This window comes from Drosophila suzukii, chromosome 2L, assembly GCF_043229965.1.
Source record: "Drosophila suzukii chromosome 2L, CBGP_Dsuzu_IsoJpt1.0, whole genome shotgun sequence".
NCBI classification, from domain to species: domain Eukaryota; kingdom Metazoa; phylum Arthropoda; class Insecta; order Diptera; family Drosophilidae; genus Drosophila; species Drosophila suzukii.
The window spans coordinates 12,768,120-12,789,065 of record NC_092080.1 but is presented as its reverse complement, the minus strand read 5'-3'; the positions used below and the strand labels follow the sequence as shown (position 1 = coordinate 12,789,065).

At 38.4% G+C, this 20,946-nt stretch overlaps 3 protein-coding genes across 7 annotated transcripts; 2 read left to right on the top strand and 1 right to left on the bottom strand.

The window, feature by feature from the left end:
- The first annotated feature begins 1,872 nt into the window (after nt 1-1,872).
- dl (REL proto-oncogene, NF-kB subunit dorsal) lies at nt 1,873-17,112 on the top strand. 5 transcript variants are annotated; one of them, XM_036815090.3, is made up of 10 exons: nt 1,873-2,010; nt 2,840-2,909; nt 9,932-10,292; nt 11,038-11,216; nt 11,279-11,673; nt 11,727-11,805; nt 14,284-14,391; nt 15,560-15,622; nt 15,716-16,317; nt 16,600-17,112. In XM_036815090.3, the coding sequence occupies exons 3-10, from the start codon at nt 9,949-9,951 to the stop codon at nt 16,879-16,881; spliced, it is 2,052 nt and encodes a 683-aa protein (XP_036670985.3). In that variant the 5' UTR covers nt 1,873-2,010; nt 2,840-2,909; nt 9,932-9,948; the 3' UTR covers nt 16,882-17,112. The 5 variants fall into 5 exon arrangements, with proteins under 5 accessions (XP_036670985.3, XP_016944801.3, XP_070852217.1 ...); XM_017089312.4 differs by lacking the exons at nt 15,560-15,622; nt 15,716-16,317; nt 16,600-17,112 and having other exon boundaries at nt 11,727-14,987; XM_070996116.1 differs by lacking the exons at nt 15,560-15,622; nt 15,716-16,317; nt 16,600-17,112 and having other exon boundaries at nt 1,888-2,014; nt 11,727-14,987.
- A 182-nt stretch (nt 17,113-17,294) lies between these two features.
- Nucleotides 17,295-18,059, top strand: LOC108013429 (uncharacterized). The gene is made up of 4 exons (XM_070996613.1): nt 17,295-17,391; nt 17,445-17,603; nt 17,665-17,829; nt 17,884-18,059. The coding sequence occupies exons 1-4, from the start codon at nt 17,335-17,337 to the stop codon at nt 18,037-18,039; spliced, it is 537 nt and encodes a 178-aa protein (XP_070852714.1). The 5' UTR covers nt 17,295-17,334; the 3' UTR covers nt 18,040-18,059.
- Nucleotides 18,060-18,315: 256 nt separating this feature from the next.
- Nucleotides 18,316-20,182, bottom strand: LOC108009861 (ERC protein 2). Its single transcript, XM_017074566.4, has 4 exons — nt 19,900-20,182; nt 19,282-19,834; nt 18,741-19,207; nt 18,316-18,676 (listed from the first exon to the last, which is right to left on the bottom strand). The coding sequence occupies exons 1-4, from the start codon at nt 20,058-20,060 to the stop codon at nt 18,331-18,333; spliced, it is 1,527 nt and encodes a 508-aa protein (XP_016930055.3). The 5' UTR covers nt 20,061-20,182; the 3' UTR covers nt 18,316-18,330.
- Nucleotides 20,183-20,946: the final 764 nt, after the last annotated feature.

Genomic DNA, 20,946 nt, shown 5'->3' with positions numbered 1-20,946 from the left:
CTAACATTTGACATAATTTCTATTTATTTGAGCTTAGCTCATGTGAATTAATATTTAATTTGAGGGCTTGTATTATGGATTTCGTACCTGTTTTCGATGGTCACCGCATAGGTTGTATGATAATGGCGGGAAATTCTACTGTTATAGATCGAATTTTTGGCGGAGTTTTTTGGAATTATATATATTTTATAAGGTTCAGGTATTAATATACAATAACATAATAATGATACATATTCATAAACATGTAACTATTTAACTTAAATTGTTTTTATAAACAAAGAATGTATTAAAGAATGTTTAAAATATATTGTTGTTTTTAAAGTAGAAACGGACATCCTCAATAAATTTGATCAATTAATTCAACCATAGCTTTAATGATGATTTTGTTATCTAAGGAATTTGTATATGAACATATGAACATTAGTCATATTTTGTCAAATATATTTCCTAAGCTATTTAACAAAAAACAGACAATATTTTAAAAATCCTTATCTACCCTGTATGACCTTTTTTATAATGACACATTAACATATTGAAACATACTTTAACCCCCACTTCCGTAGAAGTGATTCAGCAACTTTATCAAATTCCGGGAAACTGTCATCTTAAATGTCAGAGTTCGTCCCCCGGAAAGTGAAAGCTGCTCCGGAATGCTACGTACAGTGCAAGTGAGTCACGACATTGGGACTCTGCCGGAGTGAAAATTAATGCCACAACAAATGCCGGCGCAGGATAATATCCTTTTTCCAGGAATCGTACGCTGATTCAGGCCGACTAAGCCAATGGGAGGAAGTGGGGTCGAAAATGGATGGGCACGAGTCACACACACAGATTAGATGTGCTTCGTGCAGTTTCATTCATAAACGCTACAAAAGCTACAAAAGCTTTCCCCGGCGGCCGTTTGTGAATGATGAGTCACAAAACGAACGCACAGGAAAAAAATTATCGCTGGGGAATCGGAATGGGAAAACACACACACATTTTTTAAAATATCTCATAAATACTTTTTTTTATAAAATAAATATTTAAATGAATATAAATTATAATTAAACAATTTGTTTGACATATTGTTTAGTTTTATGTATTACAACTAATATTTATTACAACTGAAATGTTGTCCTCATTCCATTACATGGTAGATAAAAGTGTTCAAAAATGTATTTGAAAACAACAAATATTTTTAGAGATCAAAGCCTTGCCATTTTGTCTTAAAGTTCGCTAAAAAATTACTCATACAACATGTATTCCAATTCGAATTTTTACAAAAAATTGATTTTCCCTTCCCAACTTTGTCTACTTTCTGATCTCGATCAATATAAATAATCCTAAGATTTTTTGGTCGGAAAACTTAAGTCCGAATCTCACACAACAATAATAGCATATAATTGATCAAGGGCAGCAGTGCGTATGAGTAATAAACTTTAAATCTGAGGCGCATCTTATAGGAGGGTGAGAGTAGGACCTTATAATTTCCATACATTAGTACATGTTTTGAAATTGGTTTATAGAGTAACGGGCATCTAATATTTTCTATTTTTTTTAATTATTGGAACTGTAGACATTTCTTCGAAATTTGCATTACTGGGGATCTTCATATACATCAGTGAGCTGCAGTTGCTGGAAAACTTCAAGCGATTATACAGTGACTCAACAGCTGATCGCAGATTCTCCGCCAAGCTGACTCTACGACTTCTTCTCTTCCCCAAGCTGAACTTAAATCTTCGCTGAGCTTGTGACGACACTCAGCTCCCAAGAAAGCTCTACGATCTTCAAGTTCTGCGGTATTTTCAATATCGTCGTCTACGGTATTGAAAAAGTTTCGTCTCGCTCGTCTTTTCCTTCTGGTTGGGCAGTTATTCGGTTCGGTTTAGTCTTCAATTCGCGGGCTTCGAGATCGGTTGTGCGTGTGTGTTACGGGGTTTTATCTCAATTGCCATATTCCGAGCGTTATTTACCTTTTTTCGGTGTGCTTAAAGCTCCCGCTCTCCGACGCTCTTTCGAAGTTGGAAGGCAGGTTGAAATACCAGTAGATAAAAATAAAACGAACAAGTAAAAGAGCTGCATAAAAACGCATAAATTCAATTGATCCAAGCAAGTTTCACTTGCTTTTTGGTATTACGAGTGACACAACAAAAGAGACTTACCTTTATAGCGGACAGAAAAACACGACGCACGTATTGATAATTTCGATTAAAATTGAAGGTTTTGCCGATTAGATTACACGGCACATCGACCATTTAACCAGAGACATCGCAAGAATTACCAAAAATAAAAGAAAACCGAAAATAGCAAAAAAAAAAAAAGAGAGAAAGAGCGCGGTAACAAATTACCAAAATTATAAATCGAAAAAACAAAAACAAAAGCTAACCGATGATCGCATAAGCATATAAAGCCCGGAATTCCCTAGAAGAAAACGACGTCACGTTTCTCTCTCTTTCTCCCTCGCTCTGCCCACTCTCTCTTTCGTCGGTCTTTGATTTCTTAACTTTTCATTAGTTTCGGTTCGAACTGTTCTCCCATAATATTATCGATATTATCGCACTCGCTTTGTGCGCGCGCAAAAATTAAAAAAAAAAAGAATCTGAAAGAAAGAGAAGAAAACATTATTTATATATATATAAATAATAAGTAAACCGGTTTCTCCTACAGTTTGTGGCTGTGTGTGTGTTAACGCTAACATTAAAAATACCATTTTTTCTACTATAAATAAATGGCTTATTTGGCTTGCTTTGCATTTAACTAATCTACATAACGGCACCATTTTCCGTATAACACAATACAAATGAAATACAATAAATGCAAATAAAAAGTGTATTAATTGGTTCGCGTTAAATTTCAGGTGCCTGATATTAAAAGCAAACCCAGTGATCAATGCATAGAGCACGTTTTCAGATCACTCCTTGACTCAGGTGAGTCCCCCATAGAGCCTAGCTTTATTTATTGATGTGAACTTTGATAGTACGATTTTAATAATAATGCGGGGAAAATCCTAATGGCTGGGATCGTCGCGAAGGGTCTTGACGACACTTTTATTTTAGTTGTAAACCTTTATATGTACTTGTTAAAGGGCTTTTTAGTTTAAGATGAAAACAATTATCTTTATTTTGAGTTGAAAGTAAGAGTCAACCGGAAATAATATTTCCTGCTAATAGTGTTCAGATTTTTAAAGAATTATTCACATTTTAAAATGTGATAATACAGTTTACATGCTTATTTTTTACTAAGCGGAAAGACTGGTCAGTGAATGTACTTTATTTGATATACAATTTTTTTAAGCTTGTCAGGCTTTATAACATATTAAAATAACAAATAAATACGCAAAACAAAAATATATTTTGTAAGATGAATGAAATGTTGCAATATCAGCCCTTTGACGCATTCTTTATCTTTAGTTGACCTAACCTTACATAATTTGTATAACCGTTTAGTTTTCAGACTTTATAACATTTTAAAATAAGAAATAAATCCTCAAAACAAAGGGACATTTTTTGAGATGAATGAAATTGCCTTTGACGCATTCTGTCTTTCTCTTTATTGACCTAACCTAACATTATTTTTTTTTACCTAACGATGTTTATCAATTGTCCATTAACCTATGTATGCTTATGATTATAATATTATAGTATCGAACCCAATATTCTTAACAAAGATGTTGAGATCACCCATATAAACAAGAAGAAATATAAGATATGTGTAGGGTCTATTATAATAGGTTTAGTTAGGATTACTCCTCTAAGGACAATGAATTTCGCAGTGTAACAGCAAGTGGTTTTGGGTGGCAATTATCCACCTGCGTGTTAAATAATCTACGGTGAATGCAAACGATAAACTTAAATAATATAACCAAAACACCTGTGTACATGGCAGCGCAGTCGCAGTGGCTTTTTCGACGTCGCCATAAATGAAAGTTTCTTACGAGCACGTGGGCGGTGAAGGGGGTGGTGCCTCGGGGAAAAGCTTTTGCCACTTGCATTTGTATTTATTTTGTATTTTTTTTTTAGTTTTTCGCGGCCACTCAAATACGCCGGAGAGGTTTCCAATTGTTTCATTCTAAGATCGACTCGAAGCGCCTTCGGTCGTGTTCGCGCTAAAATTCCATTATTTTATTTCTATTATTTAAATTTTCCTACGGTTCGATAAATACTTTTTTCGCCTTAGCGCAAATGGATTAAATAATTAAATTTTTTAATAACAAAGAGCGGTTATTGTGTTTTGTGATTGTGCTCAAAAATAAATAAACAAAAAATTAGTCATGAGTGTTTACTGTTCCTGGGTTTAGCTCGCAGGTAATTATGAAAAAAAGGCTTTTAGCTAATGCGGTGTAATTTCGAAAACTGCAGCCAAGTTAAATGCAAACCGGCTGCTGACTCATAATATCGAGAGTCTCGGGGAGTAAAAGAAAAACAAAGCGCAAAAGTCGCAAGTTTTCAGCCAGTCATCTGCGATATACAAAGCTCGAGTGGAGATTTGTGTGCTAACAGAGATCTAAGGCCAAGTCAATAGATGATATTCCGTATATCTAGTGGAAGTTTCCCCGTATGCTAAAACCAAGTCATGATTGATCCGATATGGCGTTGGGTAAGGCCCTATGCAAATCATCAATCAATAGGGATTCCTTTTCTGCGAAATATCATTTAATCCATATGATATGAAAGCGTATTATTGGACTGATGAGAGAATGCGATACGTGCTTTCGCTGGGAGTCACATGGGTCCAATAATGCCAAAAATATAAAGTGCTAATTGCGTGTATGCAACACAATTTTTATTTAAAAAATTTGTGATAAAATAATCAAGAACAGATTGTTAAAAATACTGAAAATATTTTTTTAAAGAAATTTCGATTCTACTTTTTGAAAGATATTTACATAGTCCAATTATTAAACATAAACTTAAAAAATATATTTATGTGACCATTTGGAAAAATACTATAAATACAAATTCCAAAGGAACATTTTCTTCCTGTACACCATAAATTTGGGAACTAGTTCCATCGATTTGTCAGCATATCGGTTATTTATTTTTATTTGAGCTGTAAATTGCTTGACGCCAACGATCGTTAAAAAACATTTGGCTGTCTGGAGGTTTATGCGGAACCCGTTTCTCTGAGGAATTTTTGGCTGCTTCTGCTACTTTGATGTTGATCTTAATCTTAATTTGTGGTGCTGGCGCCAAAAGAACTTTTTTCTGCGTGTCTTAGCTATTGGAAATTGCATAAAATTAGCATATCTAATGATCGAAACGAAATGTTTTTATTTTATTTTGTTTATTTACCTTTTTATTTTTCGCTAAAAGTAGTCATAACTGGCAGATAAGCGATGAAGAGCATCGAAGGGAGAGAATGTTCTCTTACGAATCAATTTTATGGTTTAAAACAAAAAACTATTTTAGTGTTCTTCGGGTTTTTTATCCGGTAACCATTTATCAAGCGGAATTTCCGCTAGAGTTGGGGCAAATAAAATCTAAGATTATTTTGAATAATATTTGCATTAGTTTTAAAAGTAACTTGATTCACCTCTAAACTATTAACACATCCTCTTTCTATTTCTATTTTTATATTTCTTATCTCAATGTTGGTTATCTTGGAGTATGGTTTTCGGTATTTATAAGCTTTCGACACCTGGTCACTATCAGTCTGGATGATACCGTTGCAGGTTCTATCTGATGGGCATAAACGGTAGCAAATTTAGTGACCTGCAAATGGTTATAATCACACCATAGCTGTGTGATATAATCGTAGATATTACAATTAAATTCGTTCGCAGGGTTTTTCTTCTACTTCTGAATGACATGTTAAATTGGTTAATCGATTGAAATTGTGGGAATTTCCAGCGTTTTGATATCCTCAAATAAGGAGATTGTATCTCTCAGGGTAACTGACCTATTCCCGTTCAGTTCTATACATTCCCAACGGGAAAGTCACGTAGTTAGTGAATGATTTCTGCCAACAGTGGGTGGCACACGAGCAAAATTCCTGACATATTTCGATCTATATACATAGCTCTACGAGTAGCAAGAAATTTGTTTTGTGACTCATTGCGTTTCGTGGAAATTCGTGGGCCAGTCAAAACTGAGATATTTTGTTATTAAAAATCTCTCGGTATGAATATAATGCATCCATTCATTTTGGCAGCGGCGCATATCCTATATATCCTCTGCTCAGCATACATAGATCTTATAATTGGGTTCTTGCAAACTCATTAGCGAGCTTTCTGAACTGGCGCCAAATACTCAAGGCAGTTTGATCGGTGACAAGAGGCGAGTGGTTTTTTGCCGTGGATATTGAAACGGAAATGCCAATATAGCCCAAAGCCATATGCCTACCATATATACTCGTTGCAAACAAATGTACTCGAATAATGTGTTTATATTCACTGCAAAAACAAACAATCCTCTGTTGATGCATTTTATGGTAATTTTTAGATACCTTTGCATCTTTGGCTTAGATTAGGCGCATTTTGTCCGATTCGGTTTTTTCCCCAATAAAAGGTGACTCAGTTTTGCAGGGTTCAATATATAGTATAGTGCAAAATGCAATCTAAACAGTTTGGAGTTTTGTTTAGAAATTTTTAATTTGATTTGGGTTTACTTAATCAATAACCGATGCTTGTAATGAAACATTTTTAGCCTAAATAAACTTTGCCTTTTTTTTATTATTTGTAATTTAGTTGCGAAATAGTTCTGGATCTTTTTTAAGATTTAAGTTACTAGCTTGCATGTTGTATATATTTTGAGTATTTCATAATTTAACTTTTGCAAACAAAAGACACATGAATATTAAATACCTATGTATACTTGACAATAACACAATAAATTACTTTTTCATTGATTCAGTTACTCATAAATCAATAAAACACGTGTCCAAACTTAATCAATTCAATTTGTTTACACAATTGCCAGCAAAGGTTTATTGACATGGGAAATTAAGTTTTCATTTCAATTTTCATGATACCGAATAAAGGAAATGAAAAAATACGTATACATTTTAAAATTTTTCGTGAAAACTGGGACAATTGCCTCAACGAAAGAGAAAATTCCTTGAAAGCAAATGCAATAAATACATGACAAGATACAACTATACGTACGAACGAACATTGTACCTAAAGCCAAAATTTTAAATGAAATACGTTTTTAAAATATTAGGAAAAATAAAAATAGCAGAAAGCTCGACGACAAAACTTTTTGCTGGGCAGGCGTGCATAAAGTGTTCTGTGTTTTTTCACAATAACATTTTGCTCGGTTCAGTGTTCAGACATTTGGCGAGTACTCAAGACGTTTCCCGAGTGTGTTTTCGTCGGCTCCGTCAACTAGAGAAATATTTCTCTCGATAATACCTATAGACACGAAATATATAAAGATTCAAGACCAAAGCGAAAACTACTAAAAAAAAACTGATCGGTGTGTGGTGATTGAAAAATACAAATCAAATAATCGTAATAATAACTGGAATACAAATTCTATTCGTCTTGTCAGTATTATAATTGATTAAATAGTTCAACCTGTTAAATATCCAAATATCTTTAACTTTTATCTGTGTGGTGAACCATTTTCTGTCAAAGTTTGGCCGTGATAAGTGAAAGGTGATTTATCGCTCGATTCTCTATAAAGATAAATACGTATGTGTAATATATACAGGAACCAAATTGCGTTTGTAATACGTTTGTTGGCTTTTTTCCAACTAGCTTTTCATACTTGCCAAATTCAAATTGTTTCATGACGTAATTCTTCCCGAATATGCAACACGAAAATGTTGATCAGTTTTTGGTCTCAAGAATTGGTTTTCGAACCTCAAGTGAAAACTTTTGTTAAACTTGTAAATTATCTGAGATAAAATGACAGCACGTGGGAATGCCTTTTGATTTATTATATTTCTTTTGCTTTAAAGGTTATCGTACTTCTCTTTCCTTAGATTTGTTGTTTCTTTCATTTAATTATGAACATTGTCATATTGGACGTGATTTATAATCGGAATATGTATTTCTAGTTGACGCACAAAAAGCGTTTGGCAGCTGCGAAAACTTTAATCGGGAAATCGAATTCTCATAGAAAAAACAGATGTGTATTGTATACACAAATATTTTGATAAGCTAAAACAAATGTTAAACAAAAACCAAAATGAGTTCATTTATTTTCTATAATTAATAAAACACTTTAAACCTAAATTTATCAATAGGTATTACATATTTTTTGATAAATAATAAATTGATAATGTCACAAGTTCAGTAACCGCAAGAGCAAAAAGTATGATATTGATAAAAAGAATGGCAGTTATCAGACATGGTTTTCTTTTGTTTAGCTTGATGAATATAAATATTTATATTCAAGAGGATGAGTAAAACACCATATTCTGAGAAAATATTATAGTTCAAGGAAAAGCTTCTATTATTTAAATATATAAATATATAAATCTCTTAGGAACTCACATAAGTACCTTCTTAACTATTTAAAAACAAACCTCAACGAACATGAAACATTATCTAAATTATTGAACTGTTACATAGTTGACATGGAAAGTCGCATAAGTAAACTTAGTTTTTGTGAATATACCTTATAATACCAACTAGGCAAAGGTTTTATTTTTGTAAGGTATACTTTTTCGAGACGTATATAATCTTCCCTAAACTTGCTTGTATCTTACAACTACGAAATTGGCACACGTTTCCTGGCCTCTGCTTTTTACCCCCACCGATGACATCGGTTCTGATCGGACCAATGCATGGGCATTAGTTTGGTCAGCCATTGACGTATTTTACCCACGGCAGACCGATGTCTAGACACGATCAGCGAATAAACTCTGAGGTCATATAGCTACTAAGTCTCAGTCTATATCTTATATCTTGGTACGTCTTTGAATGATAGGCGAACGAAACGTTGACAATTCGCCGCGCCATCATTGATAAAATGTTTTGTTTAGATTGTTCAAAACTCGCAAAAAAAAATAACGAGATACAAAGCTCTCCCATCTCCGGGGAGGCCAGTCTGCGAGGCGATCTATATATAAGGGGCACCTATATATACCACCTGATACATGGGAGGCAGAGTTTTTGTCGCTTTGTGGCCGCGTTACGCAAAATGCTATTTATAAACAAGGCGTCCGGAGCTTTAGCCGGACTATACCGGACCAGACCGGGGCCGGACCCGAACCCAGACCCGGCCAAAAAGGAAAACACAACAGAAACGCACCCACTGCAGCTGCATTAGATCGCGAGGAATATTATGAAAATATACACATTTTGCCTAATGACCCCTAAATAGCGCTATTAATTCTGTCCGTCGTCATACACAAAAACGCCCACCCACCAAGAATTGGGGGGCCTAATAGATTGCGATCGGTCTGCGCGGAGAGTTGGCCACCTTTTTCAGTTTTCTGCTAGACGCTTTACGGTCCGGTTCGTCATAGCCAGTGGTCAGGAGAGTCTTACTTATATAGCAGATCACTGCACGAGTCTGAGGCTTTATTTTCGATCAGCATCGTCATCGTCTGGCGTTGTCTGGGGGCCTTCGATTTGCTTGCCAAGGAATTGTTCCTCGTTTGCTATTGGCCATAACTTTAAATCAGAAAGAGGTGCAGAAAATGTAACAGACGAGTCTATTTCAGTACATTATCTCAACACAAGAGCATATGCAATTCTTCACAGAACAAATTGCAAAATGTTGTCTTCAAAAATTCTAAGAAAAATAGTACACACTGTACCTATAAAAAAATATGGGATCATATCGTAGCACTCGATTTTTTTTTGTTTTAAAGAATATGTTTTTCCCTCAAAATAAAGTAAAGGTTTTGATTTTAAGTTAGTTTTTATAAAAAGGTTGAAACGTTTTAAGCACTGAGATGTTCTAAGAAAGACGTGTCTTCCTCTAAGAAATAAATTAAATATTTTTTAAACTATTCATTTTTAAATCCTTACTTAATGTTTTCCTTCGCCTTTCAGTTAATTTCGGCCACGCAATGTTTCCCAACCAGAACAACGTAGCGGCTTCTGGGCCGGGTCCAGCGGCTGATGGCCAACAAAGCCTCAACTACAACGGCCTGCCCGCCCAGCAGCCTCAACAACAGCAGCAATTGCCACAGTCTACGAAGAATGTGCGGAAGAAACCATATGTCAAGATCACCGAGCAGCCGGCGGGAAAGGCCCTCAGGTTCCGCTACGAGTGCGAGGGTCGCTCCGCCGGTTCCATTCCTGGCGTGAACTCCACGCCGGAGAACAAGACCTATCCGACCATCGAGATTGTGGGCTACAAGGGACGCGCCGTGGTTGTCGTCTCCTGTGTTACCAAGGATACGCCATATCGGTGAGTCGGGTGTCTAGCTTAATATTAAAAATAATATTAAATATTTAAAACAAAATTAAAAAAGTAGTATCAAATTCGGTGACATCAATAAGAATATACGGCAATACTGAAGCTTTCCTGTTATTGCCTATACAGAAACATTTCTGACGTTCTCATCTGAGTTGAAAATGTTCTTTAAGAAAGAACAACATTTTTGAAGCTCAACATTTTTTTATTGTGCTTGAATTGGCGGTATTTAGATTGTATATCTTAATAACTAAATTATTAGTTCAGTCAATAGTTTATACCTATCAAAAAGTTGTTAAATAAACTCAATTTAACTTATATCTTCTCACCATATTGTTCTAATATTGAGAACATTAATACCGAAACGTACTGACAAAATTATTAAGAACGTATGTTCTCAATTCAAGATCGATGTTCTTGAATATTTCTCTGTGTAAGCGCTGATTTATTGTTTATACGCAGCCGATTCATATACATATATTCAATGTTTAATATTCCGAATATATATTTTTCTCTTTAATACTAATAAAATTAATATATTTTTTATATATTAAAAAATTATATTTTTCTTATTTGCTTTAGTTAAATATTATTTTTGATTCACCTTTTTTTTAGTCTTAATACAATTTTAGAAAGATAAAAAAGAGGAATAAAATAGTTACCATCTATGATGATTATCATATTATAATTGTTTTTCAACTGTATTCTTATTAAGTTAATATGTTCCTTTTTATTTCAGTCCTCATCCCCACAATCTGGTGGGCAAGGAGGGCTGCAAGAAGGGCGTCTGTACCCTGGAGATTAATAGTGAGACAATGCGAGCCGTTTTCAGTAATCTGGGCATTCAGTGTGTCAAGAAGAAGGATATTGAGGCGGCGCTCAAGGCGCGCGAGGAGATCCGTGTGGATCCATTTAAGAGTAAGTACAAATACTACATTTTGAGAAAACTGAAGATAAACCACATATGTATCCTACCTTAGCTGGCTTCTCGCACCGTTTCCAGCCCTCGAGTATCGATTTGAACTCGGTGCGATTGTGCTTTCAAGTATTTATGGAGAGTGAGCAAAAGGGTCGATTCACCTCGCCATTGCCGCCGGTTGTTTCGGAGCCCATCTTCGACAAGAAGGCTATGTCCGACCTGGTCATCTGCCGGCTGTGCAGCTGCTCGGCCACCGTCCTCGGGAACACCCAGATCATCCTGCTCTGCGAGAAGGTGGCCAAGGAGGACATCTCCGTGCGCTTCTTCGAGGAGAAGAATGGGCAGAGCGTTTGGGAGGCCTTCGGTGACTTTCAGCACACCGATGTCCACAAACAGACTGCCATTACCTTTAAGACGCCGCGCTATCACACCCTGGACATCACAGAGCCCGCCAAGGTGAGGGATAAATGATATATTAAATAATATGTAATAATTTTCTGTTCTATTAGGTCTTTATCCAACTGCGACGTCCCTCGGATGGAGTCACCAGCGAGTCGCTGCCCTTCGAGTACGTGCCAATGGACTCAGGTAAACATACGTTCTGGAATCTTCATCGGCACCTCAAGCGGAAGCCCGACGAAGATCTCTTTCAGCAGATCCTCAGGTTGGATGCCAAGCGGGAAGTGCAGGCACCAACCATTGAGGTCATAGATTTGGATACACCGAAAATAGAGGTGCAACCTAGGCTAAATTTGGATTTAGACTTTAATCAAGAGGAATCTCAACCAGAGGAACCATCCTCTGAGGAAGAGCAATATTCACAAGAGCAATCTGTACAGCAGGAGCAATATGTGCAGCAGGTACAGGAACAGGAGGAGCAATCTTTTCAGCTGGAGGAACCTATGCAGCATGAGCAAACCCTGCAACAGGAACTACCAGAACAGCAATCTTTGGATCAGACCCCCGAAAATTTACCAGATCACATTTCGGATAATTTGCCCGAGGATATGGAGACGGCGGATGCTCAGGCCGAAGCCGAGGCACATCGCCTGCGTTCCGAGCAGGAAAAGGAGATTGATACCATTATTGATGAGAAGGTACGGGAGCTGGAGCAATTGGAACTCGGTCAGCAGTTGGAACCACGTCCCTTGTCGGCCAACGATAAGATCACCGAATGGATGAAGTCCAGCGAGATTGAGCAGCAAGGCCATGAGCCGAGTCCCACTGGGGATGCAGATGCTTTGGACTCGGCCCTGGAGATTACCAGGTCGGATAAGACCCTGGATGAACTACTCGAGACAGTGGCCGAACTGGATGAGATTTACACCGATTTTAAGGTCCAACGCGATACATACAATAATACCATACAAAATGAGATGTTGGCTGGAATGGCGGGACGTGCTCCGCTCCAGGTGGAGGATAGTTTTGATGATGCAGCCACCTACACCAGCCTGCAGATTGCCTTTAAGAATCCCGTACTCATACCCATGGAGGATATTATGCCACCCACGCCGCCCATGTCGCAATGCGCTCCCGAGGATGCCCATCAGCATTATGATCCCGTAGAGGTGAACTCACAGGCAACCAAGCCAGAGACTCCACTGCGACCAGTTCCTCCAGCGCCGCCGGCCATTTTGACGGTACCATTTCCGCCGGAAGAGGAGAAGCTGCCGCCCTTGCCCCCAAAAAGGATTCGGAAACAGGATAACAATGTGGAGAACCGTTCCAGCGAGGCCAATACGGTTCCGGCCAGGCCAGCCACAGCTGAATCTCCGCTTAACAAAAGACTCCCTCCAGCTCCGAAGAATCCGAACTTTAACACCCTACCGCGGCAGAAGAAACCGGGATTCTTCTCGAAACTCTTCTCGCGTCGCAAGAGCAAACCGGACTTGGCCCAGGGACAGGAGAACTCCTCTTTGCTGGATTCCAAGGCTACTAGCCGGGAGCCCAGCATAGGACACTTTAACATGCAGGATCCCATGAGGGCATCCCTGCGCTCCTCGAAATCAGCGGCTCCGTTCATCTCTAGTCCACCACCAGCCAAATCCAGTCCTGTGAAGGCCAAGAGACCGGGTTCCAAGCTGACCAAACCAGTGGGCAGGAGTGTAAGCAGTGTTTCCGGCAAGAGACCAGGCTATCTGAATGCCGATGTGGTGCACATACCCCTGAAGGGTGACAGTGCCAATAGTTTGCCCCAGCATCATAGAAACGAGGGCTACTCCCAGTCGAGTACGATTTCGATGGGTGGATTGGATAGACGCACTGCATCCGCTTTGCAGCTGGCCGATATACCGATAAGCGAGGGCGGCATGGAACTGGTGGCCATTGCCGATCGCCAGAGTCTGCACAATTTGGTCAGCTCCATCGAGGGGCACTTTAATGTACAACTGGATCCCAATCTGGATCTAACCGAGGCCGAGCACTTTGCCTTGTACACGAGTATTCCGCCCATTGCGGCGGCCAGTGAATTCGATGAGACCTCCGCCTACTATGCTCCCGTGGATGCAGGAGAGATCCTGACGCCCGATGAGGTGGCCAGGCGCTTGGCGGCGGCCAATGGCCTCTAAATTTGTTGAATAGATTGTTTATAGGCAAACGAACCGAAGGAACAAAACCCTCCAACGATACCCATTAAAAAAAAACGAAGAAAGTTGGCCTCAAGCCAGAGGGGAAATTGTATTTTCCCGGAATCCATTTCCATCATCTCTGGCGCCACAAATTGTCCACTTGTGTGAGGGCATCTGAAGAGAAATTCCTTTTCAGAACCTTCAAGAATTTGTATTTGTTTTATATTTGATAATTGTGCTAAAAGTATCCCTGAATATTTTGTAAGCGATACCAGGAAAAAAGACCCCAAAACAATGGGGTCAAAACCAATTTGTTATTGTCCAGGTGGTGGCCCATTTGAAGGGCCAACCTAACTATTGTATTTATAAGTGAAATCACTCAATTTTCAGAGTAGAGTAAGATTTCCCCCCAAATGGAATCGAATGTATTGTTTAAAATTGAAACCGAAACCCCATTTTGTATGTGCCTACAACACGGTGTGTATATTTTGTCTTATAGATCCAGCGCACTTGAGGCGGAAACGTCAGAAGACTGGCGGTGATCCCATGCACCTGCTGCTCCAGCAGCAGCAGAAACAGCAGTTGCAGAACGACCACCAGGATGGCAGTAAGTTCACTGTTGAGATTAGATTTCCCATAAACTGGTGTCGGTCTTCTATATCCTATCCTCTGTTGTGTCTCTCTTGGCTTTGAGTCTACTCTTCGCCCCCTGTGAGTTTGGATCAACTGGGGTGCATACTTTGTTTTTGAGATGCCAGCCATCTAACTGAGAATCCTACCTACCTAGTCAAATATCTTTATGTATTTGATCTTTTTTCGGTATACCAAAGACTTAACTTAACTATTCATCGCCTCTGATGATGTATTAATCGAATAGACTCTTAGCAACTATTAGATAGCACTCACTCAATGCACACAATCACCAAAAAAATAAACACCAAGAGAATACTATTGTGTGGGGCAGAAGGTCCCTACTATATTTATATATTGATTTACATCTATATAGTCGAAATTATAGTCAAGGGTGAGAGATTGATTTGAAATCAATATGGAGTTTTTGTCGCTTTTCTACTCGTTTAAATGCGAAGAATATTTGATATTTTTTATATATTGAAAAATTACAAGTTTGGTAAAAATATTTTGTATAAAATATAGTAGCTTAATAAAACAGAAAAAAAACAAGTTAAAAAGAAAATAATCAAATGAGACATGTTTTATTCAAGCGGAACTGTTTATAGGTTGAAGTAAGTTTTGCTCTAGATTTCCTTACTTCAAACAAGTTTTTACAGTTCGGAGTAAGTTGTTACCAGAAAGTTTCTTTGGGCTTATACATTTTTGTATTGTTATAATGATGTTGCATGGCCTATTAATTTTTAATTAATTTAATTTACAGCTAAGTTATTTTTTTTTTAATTTTACGCCGCACTAACTTTTGGCTTAGAAATCTAACCAAAATTATGATTTTATCAAAAATTTTAAGAAAACAATTTCGCATAAAATCTGACGTATAATGAAGATAATCCTTTTTTCGGTCTTGACTTCTAATTATTTTAGGGATGTTTTTATTTTTCACCGTTTATTAATTTTTACCCTAATACCTTAAGTTAAAGCTTTATTAGTGTGCTGCATTTTCTGGTTTTTTGTTTGCTAATCCAAAGGCTTAATTTGTTTTCAACTAATTTGTTTCATTGAGCATTGTTTATTGTTTACTTTCATGTTTGATATGAGTTATTGTTCTTTATTATTTTAATTTTATTTCAATGCTTGCTTTTTAGGACAAACTAACATGAACTGCTGGAATGCACAAATAATACCGCCCATTAAAACGGAACCAAGAGGTAAGTTTACTCTGCTGAGAATTCCAACTCCTATTTTTTATTTATTAGTTAAAATTCAGAAATAAAATAAAAACTGGTTCAATCATTCTGTAGATACCTCACCACAGCCCTTTGGCCTGGCTTATCGAGCACCTCCCGAGCTCACCCCCTCGCCCCAGCCGCTGTCCCCGTCGAGCAACTACAACCACAACAGCACCCCCTCGCCCTACAACATGGCCTCCGCGGTCACGCCCACCAATGGCCAGCAGCAACTGATGTCGCCCAACCACCCGCAGCAGCAACAGCAACAGCAGCAGCAGCAATATGGGGCTACAGACCTGGGTAACAACTACAATCCGTTTGCCCAGCAGGTCCTTGCTCAACAGCAACAGCAACACCAGCAACAGCAGCAGCAACAACAGCAGCAACACCAGCAGCAACAGCAGCAACATCAACAGCAGCAGCAACAGCAACAGGCCTTGCAGTTCCATGCCAATCCATTCGGTAATCCCGGTGGCAACAACTGGGAAAGCAAGTTCACGGCGGCAGCTGTTGCAGCAGCAGCAGCAACTGCGACAGGAGCAACACCTGCCAACGGCAACAGCAACAATCTCAGTAATCTCAACAATCCCTTCACCATGCACAACCTGCTGACATCCGGCGGAGGTCCTGGGAACGGCAGCAATCTTCAGTGGAACCTGACCACAAATCATCTGGTGAGTATAATAAAATTAAAGATTTTTAGAAAAATAAATGGTCAGGATCAAGGAAATATTTTATTTTATATATATAGGAAATCAAAAATTTAAAAATATTTGTGTCAAAAATCTTGGAATTTAAAATAATATATTAAGTTCAATTTAATCAAGATCAAATATAGTTGAAGTATTCCATGGTTTTTTTACAGTGCAAAGCAATAGACCTCTTGATTTTAAAATTGATTAATCAATTAAAATTAATCTTACCATTAAAAGAAAAACAAATTTATAAAATTTCAGCACAACCAGCACACGCTCCATCAGCAGCAGCAACTGCAGCAGCAACATGCCCCGCCCATGAATCAGTACGACAATAATGCCACCAGCAACAACAATCCCAACAACGGCAATGCCAACAATAATAATAACACCGCCGGCAACCAAGCGGATAATGGTCCCACGATCAGTAATTTGCTCAGTTTCGATAGTGGCCAATTGGTGCACATAAACTCAGAGGATCAGCAGATACTGCGGCTTAACTCGGAAGATCTACAGATATCAAACCTATCCATATCAACGTAATACCTTATTAAAAAAACGAACCCATTACAAACATAGCAAAAAACAGAGGAGGCAGTAAGATGAAGATGATAATGATGTAGACTTAAACCTTATCGACCTGGTCGTCGTCTAATTGATTGTTTTAGTGTTGTAATACCTAGTCCTAAGAAAAATGTAATATGTGTGTTTTTGTAGAAAATAAGGTTTTTTATATATGAATAAATTAATCGTTTTAGCAGTATATAGAGAGAATTATTTGGCTGCTTTTTAATTTTATTTTCTGTTAACGGCCTATAATGAGGTAAAATTAAATTTAATTGCATTTCAATTGTAAGTTAAAAAACAGGAAAACCATATATTGTGCAATGAACTATAAAATAATGGGAATTTAATGGACATGGTTTTTTGACAACTTTTCAGTCCTACCTATAACTTCGATTTAAGTGGTTGTTAAAAACAGATCCAGAAGCCAAAATGAACTTACAATATCCTGTGCTGTTGAATATCATATTTTTAATATGTGTGCATTCGGTAAGTTTTTAATAAGGCAGTTTTCTTTTATGTCCAATAGTAATCTTTTAAAGGTTGCAAATCATCGTATGGAATTTACCAATGTTAAATGTACCACCCTGGATAAGGAATTTAGCGACTTTGAATACTGCTATCTTAAAGCTGCGAATCGCACGTATAAATACTTGTCTCTCAAGGTTCGGCTCTTTAAGGTACCAGTTCATCAATTTTCGGTACGATATAAGGACATTTTTTTTTGCAGAAATCTTTGAATTTATGTAGTATTACTTTTAGATGAATGTCGCATTTCATAAGCGCTCAAATGGTCTTTTTCCGATTAACCATAATATTACTTTTGATGGCTGCAAAATGGTAGCCGACAACGGAAGTCCCTGGATTTCATTTCTGTACGGCGTGATCAAAGAGTATTCAAATATCAACCACCCATGTCCCTATGATGTACGTTTTTTTTACTATTTTGTTTGTATTTAACATTTCCTATTTGACTTATAGCATGATGTTATTGTGGATAAGCTGCCCGCTCAATTTCTTAAACAACGATTTAGCTCATTATTACCATTTCCTGAGGGCGATTATGTATTTAACAGCAATTGGATGGCTTACGGCATAAATCGGGCCAATGTGAGGCTCCACTTCTCGTATACCTAATTTTAATGCATTGTATTTGATTGAAGTTAAATTAACTTACATTTAAAAAAAAATTATTCGAACGGCATAATTTTGTAAAAATAAATTTCTGTCCGTTTTCGATTAGGAATAACATTGGATTAATACTGTATTTTAAATACCTACAACCTTTTGCTATTCGTATTTATTTCATAAAACTACCAACAAAGATTTAATGAGCAATATCAACCATATGGAAAAATATTGAAAATATAAACAACAAAAAGTAGCAATCACAAAACAAATAAAGAAGCTAAGAACTTCAAGAAACTATTAAATGTGATTTTCTTGTTCTTGGCCTTTATCTTTAACGACCTTCTCGATATTGTCAGAACTAACGTCCTCCTCAAGATCATTTTCTGAGCCCCGTGAAAAGAATCCCTTGAGTCTGTTTACCGCTCCTGGAAACGAAGGTGTTGGGGGCGGAGTACCAGGTAGCATATAGTGCGCCACAAAGTGCAGCATGCGATAGGTGGCATGCTGGTAGGCCTGACTCTGGGCGAAGCATTGGCGGATCCTCTGACCCAAGGTGGCGGCCAAGCAATTCTGGAGGGTCACCAGTTGCTCCTCTTTTTCCTCGATGGAACGCTCCATTTTTAAGGTTCGGTCGAGCAACATGCTAAATGATAAATATTAAAATATTAAAAAGGTGCTATGTATTCCCTGGATTCCAGCACCCTTACCTGTACTGCTTTTCGGATCCCCGCTTAAGATCCTCCAGTTTGGCCATACTCTCGCGCAGCTGATCGATGAAATCCCGCTTGAGGGCCAGATCGATTTGGAGAAGATCCAGCTGGCGAACCAGTTCATCCTGTGCAGACTGACTCTCCTGATAATCGCGTTGCAGACGGGTCAACTGCTCTAGCTGCTCCCGCTGCTGGCTATTCACCTGGAATAGTTCCGATTTGAGGGACTGTTGCATTTCCTCCAGGTTCCCGATATCCTGGTCTTTGATGGCCAACTCCTCGGCCAGTTTCTCCTTCTCTGTTCTAACCTGAACCATCATAAGACTTAGTTCTTCATAGGAGAGTTTTGTCTGGGCATTGTCACGATAGGATTGCCTGAGCTGATCATTCAAGGTTTCATTGCGACGCTTCTCCACCGAAAATAGCGAGTTATAGACATGCAATTGATTGCGATTCTTGACGAACTATGGGTAAAATGTTAGAATATAATAACAAGGGAACAACCAGTATTTAAATAATATTTTTTATGGATACCCACACTCTTCTTATAGTCCTCCACCTGATCGCTGAGTTGACGAACCTCCTCACGTCTCCTGCGCCAAGCGTGCAGCATGATGGTGTTGAAGATCCTTAAGCTGGCCACCCGGGCATCCTGATCTGGACCAACGACAAAGCTCATCTGTCCTTCAATTAGAGCATTGTCCTGCAGCACCAACTGGCTCATCTTTCCCTCCAATCCCGAGGCTCCAGCTTCTGCCTGCGCCAACTTCTGGACAGATTTCGTGGGCGAGGGCACATGGGTCATTAGCTGATAGCTTCCAGTGCGACGAGCCTCTTTGAAGTCCATTTGGGAAAGCGATTTGCGCACTCGGAAGTTAATTAAAGTCGATGTCTGCTGACGCTTGAGGGTCAAGTACGGGGTCAAGGAGGAGGGCTCCCGGAGCAGACTGGTCTTTGGCATAACAGTGTAGCTGGGTTGGCCATTGCTGGAAACCGTGGTGGTCAAGGAGTTGTCCGAAGAGGAGGGTGTCAGTAGCACTGCCTTGGGTATTTTGTTCAGCAGCTTTTTGTTGTTCTGCTGGTCTGCAAAGCTAATGGGGGATTAAACACAAAATATATATCTTAATATTATTGGAAATCTGATCCTTAAACTCACACATTCTCCTTCTTCAAGTTTCGCTGCCCCAAAATGTGGCGTTTCTTCGCCTGTAATGAAATAAGTGACTTGGAATAGAGCGCTCTGGGCGATCCTTTCTGAGGGATTGACGACAAGCCAGTTTGTTTTCCCTGACGAATGCGTGGACTTTTGGGCAACATCGTTATCAAAATTAATATTTAAACTCGAAAAGTACCAAAAAACACTTTTTTATTTTGCTAAAAACGTACAGAAACCAGTAAGGCAAATGAATTCTGGTTATAGAAGCTAGCTGGCAACTGATGAAGTTAAGGAAATGACCTACTAGCCCCATTACTTTGGAAATTTTTTTTTTTAATTATTTGGTGGTCGGCACCCAAGTATAAAAATCGTTTTTAATATCATTATATAACACAATATCATTAAAATTTGTATTCAATTTCTAATTTACAATTCCAAACTTGTAAGAAAAATAAAACCAGAGGTTAAATCAATTAATTAGATTATAACTCAGAAGTGTATTTTTGTTTTTAATAATAAAGTATTTTTCCTAGAGAGCTATGTATAATAAATAATGCTCTTAATTCCTTAAAATGCCTGTTGAACTGTTGACTGTACATTTGTGAATACATTTGATTGCCACAAGACAAATTTCGGTCCAACAAGTAAACACTCGGTTCAAAGGCAAACAAGTTTCCTGCGGCGAACTCTGTCCCCCGACCTCTTAGTCAGCACATCCGGTTGAGTTCTCACACATTGTGAGTAACCTAATGCGGTGGCGGCATCCGCTTTCTTATTTTGCGGCTCATTTTCCCTGGGGCCTCCATTTCCGCTAGATTGGGCGCCAAATGAGCGTTTAAATCGAATTCACCACTTGGAGCTTTTTTTGAAAAATCCACCACGCCTGCGGAGTCTGCGCAGGCAGCAAAAGCTTTTGGCCCTACGACAACTTTGTGCGCTGTTGTTTTTGTGATTTTTTGGGGGCGGATGGGTGGCTGGGTGGGAAATTCGCTGGGGGTGGTGGGCGAAAGTCTGCTCTGCGTGGTGGCCAAGGCGTCGGTGGCTTCA

Excerpts from the sequence above, each read along its gene's own strand:
- dl (XM_017089312.4), top strand. The coding sequence starts at position 9,949 with ATGTTTCCCAACCAGAACAACGTAGCGGCTTCTGGGCCGGGTCCAGCG. Across the intron at positions 10,293-11,037 it reads ACCAAGGATACGCCATATCG|TCCTCATCCCCACAATCTGG; the intron begins GTGAGTCGGGTG and ends TTTTTATTTCAG. Across the intron at positions 11,674-11,726 it reads ACATCACAGAGCCCGCCAAG|GTCTTTATCCAACTGCGACG; the intron begins GTGAGGGATAAA and ends CTGTTCTATTAG.
- LOC108013429 (XM_070996613.1), top strand. The coding sequence starts at position 17,335 with ATGAACTTACAATATCCTGTGCTGTTGAATATCATATTTTTAATATGT. Across the intron at positions 17,604-17,664 it reads TACCAGTTCATCAATTTTCG|ATGAATGTCGCATTTCATAA; the intron begins GTACGATATAAG and ends TATTACTTTTAG. Across the intron at positions 17,830-17,883 it reads ACCACCCATGTCCCTATGAT|CATGATGTTATTGTGGATAA; the intron begins GTACGTTTTTTT and ends TTTGACTTATAG.
- LOC108009861 (XM_017074566.4), bottom strand. The coding sequence starts at position 20,060 with ATGTTGCCCAAAAGTCCACGCATTCGTCAGGGAAAACAAACTGGCTTG. Across the intron at positions 19,835-19,899 it reads AACTTGAAGAAGGAGAATGT|CTTTGCAGACCAGCAGAACA; the intron begins GTGAGTTTAAGG and ends ATCCCCCATTAG. Across the intron at positions 19,208-19,281 it reads TGGAGGACTATAAGAAGAGT|TTCGTCAAGAATCGCAATCA; the intron begins GTGGGTATCCAT and ends TTTTACCCATAG.